The 12,407-nt window shown below is 43.5% G+C and overlaps 1 protein-coding gene across 1 annotated transcript in view; it reads left to right on the top strand.

Annotated features, from left to right (window-relative positions):
* The window catches only part of LOC109933299 (V-set and transmembrane domain-containing protein 5), a 36,599-nt gene that overhangs the window by 16,907 nt on the left and 7,285 nt on the right, over positions 1 to 12,407 (top strand). The window contains exon 2 of the mRNA XM_048598180.1: positions 3,755 to 4,081. Coding sequence (XP_048454137.1) covers positions 3,755 to 4,081 — 327 coding nt within the window. The remainder of the gene's footprint in view (positions 1 to 3,754; positions 4,082 to 12,407) is intronic.

The raw sequence follows: 12,407 nt of genomic DNA, 5'->3' as shown, positions 1-12,407 counted from the left end.
AAGTTTCAAAATCTCCCCTCCCCCCACCGCATCCCAAAACCAGTCCAGCTTTTCCCCGCCTCCCTAACCTGTTCTTCCTCCCACCTATCCCCTCCTCCCACCTCAAGCCGCACCCCCATCTCCTACCTACTAACCTCATCCCGCCCCCTTGACCTGTCCGTCCTCCCTGGACTGACCTATCCCCTCCCTAACTCCCCACCTACACTCACCTTTACTGGCTCCATCCCCACCTCTTCGACCTGTCTGTTTCCTCTCCACCTATCCTCTCCTCTATCCATCTTCTATCCGCCTCCCCCTCTCTCCCTATTTATTTCAGAACCCCCTTCCCCTCCCCCATTTCTGATGAAGGGTCTAGGCCCAAAGGGTCTAGGCCCGAAACGTCAGCCTTTCTGCTCCTATGATGCTGCTTGGCCTGCTGTGTTCATCCAGCTCTGCACCTTGTTGTCTCGGATTCTCCAGTATCTGCAGTTCCTACTATCTCTGAGCCAAAGTGATGTTCCTGGCTTTCAGGAAATTAGTGCCAGTCTGGGTGCCTTTTACATACAGTGTATAGGCATTACACTACATGAGATAGAAGCAGGGCTGCCAACTTCCTGCCAGACTCTGCCACATGATTCATCATGCTCCTCACACGTAGACCTATTTGTTTGACCATCCTGCCTTAAGTGTCATTCACTTCAGGTCCTGCCACTGAACACATCACTGCTAATGACTGCAACTGATTTGTAAATTAAAAGCTTCTGAGGAGTATGGAACTGGTTGAAAGCATATAATAGGTCATCAGAGCTCGGTAGATGAGGAGCCTAATGGTGTAGTACAGCAGGTTGAAGAAGATAAAGGATAGAATCAGAAGCTGAGAACAAGCTAAGATACACAATCTGGACCATCATATGTGGAATTGAGAAGTTAAAGCTGAAACCTACCATCTATAGTTAATGTTGTGACTATGGAACTTGAGTTGATTGTATCTGTTGTTGACTGAGGGTCAGGCTAAATTCTTGAAAAAGAGAAGCTGAAATTCTTCATGGAGAAGTCTGAGCATTGACAATCAGTATGACTGATGACATATATGCTGACTGAGCTGATGAGCTAATTCATAAAATTTCTTTTAATTGTATTTGCCATTCAACGTGTAATTAATAGTTTATGATCAACTACAATTTGCCTGTAATTCATGTTTAACTTATGTTGATTCTTGGTATTAGACTATTGGAAGTTACCTAAGATAGCAGTAATGTTTGCTTTGGTTGATTTTTATGTAGGAAAAATTAATTTGTTTTAAACTATGGAATCTATGGCCTCACTTTTTCAGTAAATAACTGGGATTTCAAATTTATTTTTTTCCTTAAAAATAAATGACTCATCTCAACCACTTATTAATGCATTAGAAAGCACCACCATTGTAGGATAAAGTCAACATATTTAAAAAATCCACTTTAAGCTGAATTTATAAATACCTAGTTAACATAGGGCAAAGCATAAGGAGAAATTATGTTCATGTTCATTATTTTCATAAACTTGCTTGAGAAAAGGTAATACTACCATTTAACATTCATCCACGGCAATTTTTTAGTTATTAAACCCTTTTTGCAAATGCTGGGATGCAAACTGTTGATTTTGCACCAAATCTGTGATATCTGTGACTTACTTTGCTGACTCACTATTCTAACATTACATACCACTATAGAGTAACAGACCCTTTCACAATTATCCAATATTTAACATAAGACCTTAGCCAAGTGCTTCAGAATTGTATTTACATTGTAATTCTCTGCTAATATAAAGGATAGATTTAAATAGCCTATCTAGAATAAAGAATAAGTCAATGCATTGCTATGCAAGTTTACTTAGCAAACATGATTGTTTAAGACAAACATAGGCACCATAGGTAAAGTTCACTTCAACTCTTGAATCAATTAATTTAATTTGATTTAGTGTAAAGAGGCCGTGGCCTAGAAATATGACTACACACACCCATTCTTTTAATCTCCAGGAATATATGTAAGCATGCAACATGCATCAAACAAGTGTGGGCTATTTTATAAGATGGCAATGTCTTGCCTGCCATGACTTATTGAGGCTTCACTAGCACTCAACTATGTCAATGGCTCATTGTATAAATAAGTAACACTGAAAGATGTATTTGAGTTAAAGTCCTGTATTTGTTGAAAGAACCTATTTTGATATTATTGTACCTCAGCACTGCATCATCCAGCCAGCATTCTTGCTGTCTTGCAAGTAGCACAATTGAAGAGGCACTTAGTACATTCATGGTAGTTACGCATTTGTTATTTTAGGCTACTAGTTATTATCTGGGTGTTTTCCCTATTGGCCTTTTATTTAACTTGAACTTGAATTCTAATCCCAGAGTAGATTTTGCTAATGATGCACTGAAGGAGGTGGGCACGAGGCAAGAGAGCATACACTCAATGTGAATTCAGCTTGCATTTTTTTCTACAGGAACTTTTCAGAAATACAATCATGGCGTGTCTTTGTTTCAGCAAGAAGGCTGTCAGTACACAAAATTACTAGGTGCAGGCACAACTCAAGCTCCAAACCAGGCATGGACAGCATTGACTGTGGCTATCAAATTAACCAAGTCCGGATAACCTTTAGATGATGCGAGCTTTCAGGGTGCACCAGTTAACACGACATGCCACCCTAGAATCCTACAGCTCCATTAGTTCTGATTCAACTTTGTCCTATAGAATCCCTACAGTGTGGAAACAGGCCCTTCGGCCCAACAAGTCCACACCGAACCTCAGAGCATCCCAACCAGACCTATAACCCACCTATCTACCCCTCCCTGAACACTACAGGCAATTTAGCATGGCCAATCCACCTAATCTGCACATCTTTGGACTGTGGGAGGAAACCGGAGCACCCGGAGGAAACCCACGCAGACACGGGGCGAACGTGCAAACTCCACACAGGCAGTCTCCCAAGGCTGGAATCAAACTCGGGTCCTGGCGCTGTGAGGTAGCAGTGCTAACCACTGAGCCACCATGTCCGATTCTAATTTGAAACTCATTGTCAAATACTTACATTTATCTTTATTGTTAATTTGATTGCATTTTAATAAACCCAGCTCAGTACAAGTTGATTGGCAAAAAAAGGGGCTTGGGTACAATTTGACTCAAAGTTCCAGATTTATGAAAAGGAATTCTTCATCCCGAAAACTACAATTGACAGATTTGTATTTTTATCTCAAAAGCAGTTTTAATTCAGGCATAGTAAGAACTGCTGATGCTGGAGTCTGAGATAACACAGTGTGGAGCTGAAAATTTTCTGAAGAAGGGTCCCAACTCGCAACGTCAGCTTTCCTGCTCCTCTGATGCTGCCTGGCCTGCTGTGTTCCTCCAGCTCCACACTGTGTTATTTAATACAGGCATAACCTGCCTGTTCAATTCTCTGTCTCCTACTATACAGAGATGTCACAGTTAGTACTCAATACCTGACCACCAATGTGGCTCAGATTGGACACTTAAGGTCTTACCTTAGTGCTGATTGTATGGCACCAATAAACACTTCTACAACTACTCTCAACTTTTTCTGCCTCATCAAATAACTTAAGGAATAGAGGCACTCATGGTGCAGTGGTAAGTGTTCCTACTTTTTAGCCAGGAAATCTGCTTTCAATTCCTATGTGCTCAAGGTTGTCTAAAGAGGTTGATTAAAAATATTTGTGACTTGAGAAGTGGAATTGTATAATCATATAATCATAATCAACACATCTGAATCTGTCATTTTGCAGCTAATGGAATTATGGTACTAATACCTCATCATTTTGTCAGTGCTTCAGTGGATGAAAGCGCTATTCTATCAGTGGAATATAGATGCACTGGAGTGCCTACAATCAGATGGAGACAGCTATCGCCACAGGGAATGAAAAGCATCATCACCTGGGAACCAGGCAATTATCAAAATATTTCAGAGAGCTATCAAGACCGGATTCAGGAATACAGAAATGGGTCCATCCAGCTTTCCAATGTTCAATTATATGATGCTGGCTGCTATGTTGTGACAGTGACAGATAAAGTAGGAAGCAGCAAGGATGGTGTTATTATATTGAATATAAATGGTAAGTTATGAATAACAATTCACTTTTTGGTTTTTTTTCTGCACATCTGGCTTCAATTCAAGATTTCCTCTTGTCTCAAATAGAAACAGTAGCCCAAGCCTAACTGCTCCAGCTGATGGAAAACAGGCAGAGAGATAGTGAAAATACCGGGAGTTGTCCTAGACGGATCCTGCTCCCTTCCTCCGCATGATCCATACAAACCTACTCTTTCGACCAGATGAGCAACACCCCAAAGGGAGGAAATAGTATTCTATCTTCAATAAACAAATCAATTAATATTAACTGATATTGATGATATCAACTAATAATATCATCAGGACCAAATTAGCTACCTTAACCACAAGGACTAAACTGTGTGCGGAGGCAGTGAGAGCATTCCCCTCGCTCCCAATATGCTGAACATGCTGGAAACCCAATCCTGCCAACAAGAGAACTAAATATTTGGTTTTATTTTCATTTTCAAGTTTCTGTATGGACCAGGAGCAGACCATAAAGGACGTTGAAGTTTCTGAGATAGCAAGAATGCAGATGCTGGAGTCAGAGATAACACAGTGTGGAGCTGGAGAAGCACAGAAGGCCAGACAGCATCAGAGGAGCAGGAGAGTTGACATTTTGGGTCAGGACACTTCTTCAGAAATGGGGAAGGGGGCTCAGAAATAAATAGTTTCTGAAATGTTTTGGGTAGAATTTTCTTCATCGGTATATTTCTAACTTAATGAGGAAGGAGGTATTGCTTTCTGACAATGATGAGGGTCAAATGGATCAAGTTTCAGTATGGAACGGGGACTGTGCTCAAAGTTTAAGTTAGCATGCAAAAGATGAAGAAGAATTCTAGATTAAAAGAACTAAATGGAGATACTCTGAAACAATAGACTGAGATGGATCTGACCTGGGTAAATTGGAATTAAGCATTGGCAGGCAAAACTGTAATTGAACCCTGGAATATGTCTAAAGAATAGATCATTTGGGAACAGTCAAGGTACATTCCCATGAGGGGTAAAGGGAGGGAAACCATTGCATATGGTGTAGGGGATAATATATTGGCATGGACAGAAGATTGAGTAGCTGACAGGAAGTAGAGAATAGGTGTAAATGGGTCTTTTTCTGGTTAGCAAGATATAAGGAGTCTTGTACCATGGGGATCAGTTCTCGGGCAACAACTTTTTACTATTTATTAAATGACTTGGATGAAGAGACTGAAGGCATGGTAGCTAAACTTGCTGATGACACAAATATACGTGGGTTAGTAAGTTATGAAGATGATATAAGGAGGTTAGAAAGTGATATAGATGGGTTAAGTGGGTGGGAAAATGTCTGGCAAATAGAGTACAATGTGGGAAAATGTGAAATTGCCCCTTTTGACAGGAAGAATAAAGAATAAGTATATTGCATAAATGGTGACAGATTACAGAGAATCAGGTGCAGAGGAATGTAAGTGCCTTTGTCTGTGATTGTAAAAGATTTGATGTACAAGTACAGCAAGCAATTAGGAAAGCTAATACAATGTTATTGCTTATTGCAAGGGAACTGAATATAAAAACAGGGATGTTATATAGGGCACTGGTGATACCACATGTGGTGTGGTGTACTGTATATAGTTTGGTTTCCTCATTTTATAAAGAACACAACTCCATTGGGAACAGTTCAGAAAAAGTCTACTAAACTAGTCCCTGGAATAAGCAGGTTGTTGATGAGGACAATTTGGTCAGGCCAGACTTGTATTGTAAAAGATCAAGGGGTTACTTGATAGAAACATACAATCCTGAGGGGCATTTGCAGAGTGAATTTGGAAAACATGTCTCCTCTTGTAGGAATATCTAGAACTAAGGGTCACTGTTTAAAAATAAGGGGTCACTATTTTAAGGCAGAGTTGAAGGGAATTTTCTTCCCTCAAGAATTCGCAAATCTTTGGAAACCTCTACCTCAAAAAGCAGTGGAAGCAAAGTCTTTGAATATTTTTAAGGCAGAGGTCGATAGATTATTCATAAGCAAGGAGGTAAAGGCTATGGTGTTGGCAGGGATGTGGAGCAATTAGATCAGCTGTGATCTTGTTGAACAGCAGAGTAGCTTTAGAAGATTCCTGCTTCCAATTAATAATCAAAGGATGAAAGAAATAGAATATAAAATGCAGCAGAAAATAAGGAGGTACAATAAATCTCAGGTTGATAATGCAACTGAGATCCAGGATGAAAATAGAATGTTCAGAGATGAAGTGAAAAAGAAAATAGTACAGGAAAAGAGGGGATGAATTTGCTGACCATGTCACAGCAAAGGAAACAGTATATAAACTACTGGATGGGCTAAACATTAATAAAGATGAGATATAAAAAAAAAAGTGAATGCACTTAAAGGTGCTTGGTCACCATGAGTGGATAGGATGCATCTGTGGATGCTTCAGGAAGCAAGGTTGGAAATTGCACAATTACTGACCTTTATCCTTCCAATGTTCCAAAGATATGTGGAAAATTCTTAATTACACACACTTGTCCAAAACTCAATGCTACAATGATAAACCCAGTGAATTTAGAATCCATACAGTGTGGAAATAGGCCATTTGGCCCAACAAATTTACACCACCCCTCTGAAGACCATCCCACACGTACCCATTTCCCATATCTAATCCACACACCCCTGGATGCTACAGGCAATTTAGCATGGCCAATCCACCTAACCTGCACAACTTTAGACTGTGGGAGGAAACCCACACAGACAGAGAGAGAATGTGCAAACTCCACACAGACAGTTGCCTGAGAGTGGAATTGAACCCAGGTTCCTGGTGCTGTGCGGCAGCAGCGCTAACCACTGAGCCACCATGCCACACTTGTTCACGTGTATTATGACACAGCTCTGGGGCAGGTGGGACTTCATTAGTGGTTGATCAGGGACAAAATTAGCAGTTCATTGGACAAGTGAGTATTAATTGTGGAAGGTCATCACAATATTTTAAACCCAAATTGTTTTTGATTAACATGAATAAGCTTTTTGATTAGATTGTCAATGAAGATAATACAGAGCATTTGTACTTCCAAAAACATTCCACAAAATAGGATAAGTTGAAATCCCCAAAATAAAAGAGAAAGTGCCAAAAGTGAAACAAAAGCAGTTGTTAGTGTTAAATAGAAATAGAAAATGCTGGAAATACTCAACAAGTCAGACAACATCTGTGAAAAGAGAAACAAAGTTAATGTTTCAAGTCGAGATGCAGTAGGTTTTAAACATGGGGTTATTTCAACCAGGACAAAGTAATGTCTATGATAGGGTGGAAGACAATCTCTGTTCAGCTTCTACCCCTACTAGCCTTTATATTCAATGGATCATTTTCTGACATTTCCATCACCTCTGGTGTTGTGCAAGAACAACACTTCTTCTTCCATCCCCCCTTCAATCTTACAAAGGAAACATTTCCTCCATCATATTCTGGTCAATTCCTCAATCAGTCCCAACACCATACCTGCTTCCAAAAGCATATTTCCATGCTAACTCCTTCCCTTTCAATGTCTTCTTATCATCCAGGTGAAGCAGCAATTTGCATGTACTTCTTTCAGTCTTGAACACTATATTCATTGTTCACTGTTCTCTCGTTCACGCAGGGGAGACCAAACATGGATTGGGTTGTTGTGAGTACCACAAATTGCCTTTAATTCGGCTACTTATTAAGAAATATCACAGACAATCAAGTACTGAAACTATAGTTTAAACTTTATTGCATGTAGCATCTAATATAAAATCCCTCATGTAAGTAAATATAAGCCTGTGATCCGACTTAGCTATTATATGATTAATGGTGAAATCTTGCCAGAACTTCAACCCAACAGTGATCTGTCTATGAACGTTTCCAGGGTTCAGTCCTTCTGCAGTGTTGTTCTTTCAAGTTCTGCTTAGGTAGAGTTCTGGTGTTCAAGTCTAATACAGATTTTTGCTCTTTGGTCTCTGAGATGATATATTAATAAATTCTTTTGAGTCCTTCATCTGAGTTACTACAAAACTGCAGCTGGCTTCCTTATCAAAAGTAATTTCTTGTTACAGTTGACATTGACTGTCTGTTCGAAGACACAGCTTTTCCGTAGTCAACTCCTTAAATTCTTCTGCAGGACAATCAGTTGTCCTTGTGAGCATAAAGCATGTAGTTTATCAAACAGGTGTCAAAACAGTTTTGTTTATGTAATCTCAGCAAGACATGGCTAATTGCTTGAGTGTCTGTATAACAGCTTGTCTTTGTTTCTTAACAGCTTATTCCAGACAGAGTTATTCCTGTGTGTAATAGCTTATCATTTGTTGATTTATTCAGTCCATAGTTAGTTATTAAAGTTATGAAGTCAATAATATCACAGGCTAGGGAGATAGTAGGAACTGCCGATGCTGGAGAATCTGAGATAACACGATGTAGAGCTGGATGAACACAGCAGGCAAAGCAGCATCAGAGGAGCAGGAAACTCGACGTTTCGGGTCGAGACCCTTCTTCAGAAATGGGGGAGGGGAAGGGGATTCTGAAATAAATAGGGAGAGAGGGGGAGGCGGATAGAAGATGGATAAAGGAGAAGATAGGTGGAGAGGTGACAGATAGGTCACAGAGGCGGGGTTGGAGCCAGTGAAGGTGAATGTAGGTGGGGAGTTAGGGAGGGGATAGGTCAGTCCAGGGAGGACGGACAGGTCAAGGAGGCGGGATGAGGTTAGTAGGTAGGAGATGGGGGTGCGGCTTGAGATGGGAGGAATGGTTAGGGAGGCAGTGACTAGCTGGGCTGGTGTTGGGATGCGGTCAGGGGAGGGGAGATTTTGAAGCTTGTGAAGTCCACATTGGGCTGCAAGCGAAATATGAGATGCTGTTCCTGCAGCTTTCGGGTGGCGTCATTGTGGCAATGCAGGAGGCCCAGGATGGACATGGCATCCAAGGAGTGGAGGGGGAGCTGAAATGGTTCGCGACTGGGAGGTGTAGTTGTTTGTTGCAAACTGAGCGTAGGTGTTCCGCAAAGCGGTCCCCATGCCTCCGCTTGGTTTCCCCGATGCAGAGGAGGCCACAACGGGAACAGCGGATACAGTATACCACATTAGCAGATGTGGAGGTGAACATCTGTTTGATGTGGAAGGTCTTCTTAGGGCCTGGGATGGGGGTGAGGGGGGAGGTGTAGGGGCAGGTGTAGCACTTCCTGCGGTTGCAGGGAAAAGTGCCGGGTGTGGTGGGTCTGGAGGGGAGTGTGGAGCAGACAAGGGAGTCACGGAGAGAGTGGTCCCTCCGGAAAGCAGATAAGGGTGGGGAGGGAAAAATGTCTTTGGTAGTGGGGTCAGATTGCAAACAGCGGAAATGTCAGAGGATAATGCGTTGGGATTCGGAGGTTGGTGGGGTGGTATGGGAGGACGAGGGGGATTCTGTTTTGGTTGTTATTGCGGGTAGGAGGTGTGAGGGATGAGTTGCGGGAAATGCGGGAGACACGGTCGAGGGCATTTTCGACCACTGTGGAGGGGAAGTTGCGGTCTTTGAAAAAAGAGGACATCTGGGATGTCTGGGAGTGAAATGCCTCATCTCGGGAGCAGATGCGGCAGAGGCGAAGGAATTGGGAATAGGGGATGGCATTTTTGCAGGAAGGTGGGTGGGAGGAGGTGTACTCTAGGTAGTTGTGGGAGTCGGTAGGTTTGAAATGGATATCGGTTTTGAGGTGGATACCAGAGATGGAGACAGAGAGGTCCAGGAAGGAGGGAAAGGTATCAGAGATGGTCCAGGTGAACTTAAGGTTGGGGTGGAAGGTGTTAGTGAAGTGGATAAACTGTTCAAGCTCCTCGTGGGAGCGCGAGGCGGCGCCGATACAGTCATCAATGTAAAGGAGGAAGAGGTGGGGTATAGGGCCAGTGTAGCTTTGGAAGAGGGATTGTTCCACATATCCTACAAAGAGGCAGGCATAGCTTGGGCCCATGCAGGTACCCATGGCCACCCCCTTTGTCTGTAGGAAGTGGGAGGAATTGAAAGAGAAGTTGTTGAGGGTGAGGACGAGTTCAGCTAAGCCGATGAGGGTGTCAGTGGAGGGGGACTGGTCGGGCCTGCAGGACAGGAAGAAGCAGAGGGCCTTTAGGCCATCTGCTTGGGGAATGCAGGTGTATAGGGACTGGACGTCCATGGTAAAGATGAGGTGTTGGGGACCGGGGAATTGGAAGTTCTGGAGGAGGTGGAGAGGGTGGGTGGTGTCACGGACGTAGGTAGGGAGTTCCTGGACGAAAGGGGAGAAAATGGAGTCAAGATAGGTGGAGATAAGTTTGGTGGGGCAGGAGCAGGCGGAGACAATGGGTCAACCAGGGCAGTCAGGTTTGTGGATTTTGGGAAGGAGATAGAAGCGGGTGGTGCAGGGTTAGGGAATGATGAGGTTAGAGGCTGTGGGTGGGAGGTCACCTGAGGTGATGAGGTTGTGGATGGTTTGGGAGATGATGGTTTGGTGCTCGGGGTTGGGGTCATGATCAAGGGGGCGATAGGAGGAGGTGTCAGAGAGCTGGCGTCTGGCCTCGGCGATTTAGACGTCAGTGTGCCATACTACAACTGCACCTCCCTTGTCCGCGGGTTTTACGGTGAGGTTGGGATTGGAGCGGAGGGAGCGGAGGGCTACGCGTTCTGTGGGGGAGAGGTTGGAGTGGGTGAGAGGGGTGGAGAGTTTGAGGCGATCGATGTCTCGACGGCAATTAGAGATGAAGAGATCAAGGGAGGGTAGGAGGCGTTGGGGTGGTGTCCAGGAGGAGGGGGTGTGTTGGAGGTGGGAGAAGGGGTCAGTAGAGGGAGGGTTAGGCTCACGGTTAAAGAAGTAAGCACGGAGGCGGAGGCGGCGGAAAAACTGCTCAATGTCGAAACGTGAGTTGTATTCGTCGATGTGTGGGTGGAGGGGGAAAAAGATGAGCCCTTTACTGAGGACTGACCATTCGTCCTCAGTAAGGGGGAGGCCTGGGGGGATGGTGAAGTCTCGGCAGGGGTGGGTGCTATTGACTCGTCTGGAGCTGCTGGCTGCGGAGGCGGTGGGCGAGCGACCTCGGCGGTGGGCGGAGCGACGTCAGCCGGTAAATCTTGGATGTTGGTGGCAGCGGCGATCTCAATGTCTGTGTTGGCCTCGAAAACGGAGGCGGCGACATCAGCAGCGGTGTCGATGGCGTCGGCTGTACTGGAAGTGGTGTACCGGGCGGAGGTGGATATGACATCATCCATGGAAACCGTTGGTGCTCCGAAGGTGGCCACATGGCCAATGGCGGCAGGCACGTGGTGGGGAAGGTCCTGGTAATGGTGGCAGGCACCAGTAAGTTTAAAGTACTTTCGGTTTTTAGTGTCTAATAAAGCCAAGTAGAATTGTGAGTTCAGCTTGTGGATCTTACGAAGAATAAAAAACAGGAGAGGTCCTTTGCAGGTCTGGGAGAGGTAGGCTCTGAGCTTAATTGTAGTATTTGGAGATGCCGGCGCATTGCAGCGAGTGTGTATTTCAGAAGTCGCAGGGAGAAACGCTTCTGTAGAATATCAATGTTGTGAATGTAGCGGTCGTCGCGGTTGGGGCCAAATTGGGAAGGCTTAAATGTAAACTGTAGTCCGTTGGGGATGATCCAGTAACCACTTTGTGGAACATCTCTGCACAGTCCACAAACATAGCCCCAAGCTTCTAGTTACCTATCATTTCAATTCTCCACCTTGCTCTCACACTGACATCACTTGACCTGTTGTACTCTTCTAATGAATCTTATTACAGGTTTGTAAACAGCACCTCAGTTTTCAATTAGGCTTGACACGACTTTTTGGAATCAATGTTAAATTCAACAATTTCAAATGGTAAACTATGTTTCCCCATATAGTTTCACTCTCTTTGCATGCTTCTGTTTTTCTCTTATTTTTGCTTTCAGACTGTAGCATACCTGCCGTGGACACGTTTTGTTTATTTGCTTTTTTTCTTGTGCCAACACCTTTGGCCCTACAAGCCAAGCTCAGCTGACGTACAATCTTTCTTAAATTCCATCCTATCATAGATCTTCCTTTTTCTTATCCCACCCCAAATGCTACACCCTAATTTTTCTATTGTGATGAAAGGTTATTGATCTGAAATGTTAACTGTTTCCTGCCCCATAGATACTGCCTAATCTGCTAATCTTTGCAAGAATTTTCTATTTTTAATTTGGATTTCTAGCATCTGCAGTATTCCACTGTTTAAGCGTGATTTTTTTTTAACTGGATGAAGGGATAGATTGAGATCCCACAAGGGGAAGTATGAAGACCACTGTTCTTCCTGATGTGTATCAATGAACTGTATTTGATTATCATTAAGTCACAATTTCAAACATTGTAAAGACACTAAAAGTATTACAATTTTTGCAGAGG

The sequence above is a fragment of the Rhincodon typus genome, chromosome 6 (genome assembly GCF_021869965.1).
Source record: "Rhincodon typus isolate 14 chromosome 6, sRhiTyp1.1, whole genome shotgun sequence".
In the NCBI taxonomy this organism is placed as follows: domain Eukaryota; kingdom Metazoa; phylum Chordata; class Chondrichthyes; order Orectolobiformes; family Rhincodontidae; genus Rhincodon; species Rhincodon typus.
This window is presented reverse-complemented; position numbering and strand designations above follow the sequence as displayed.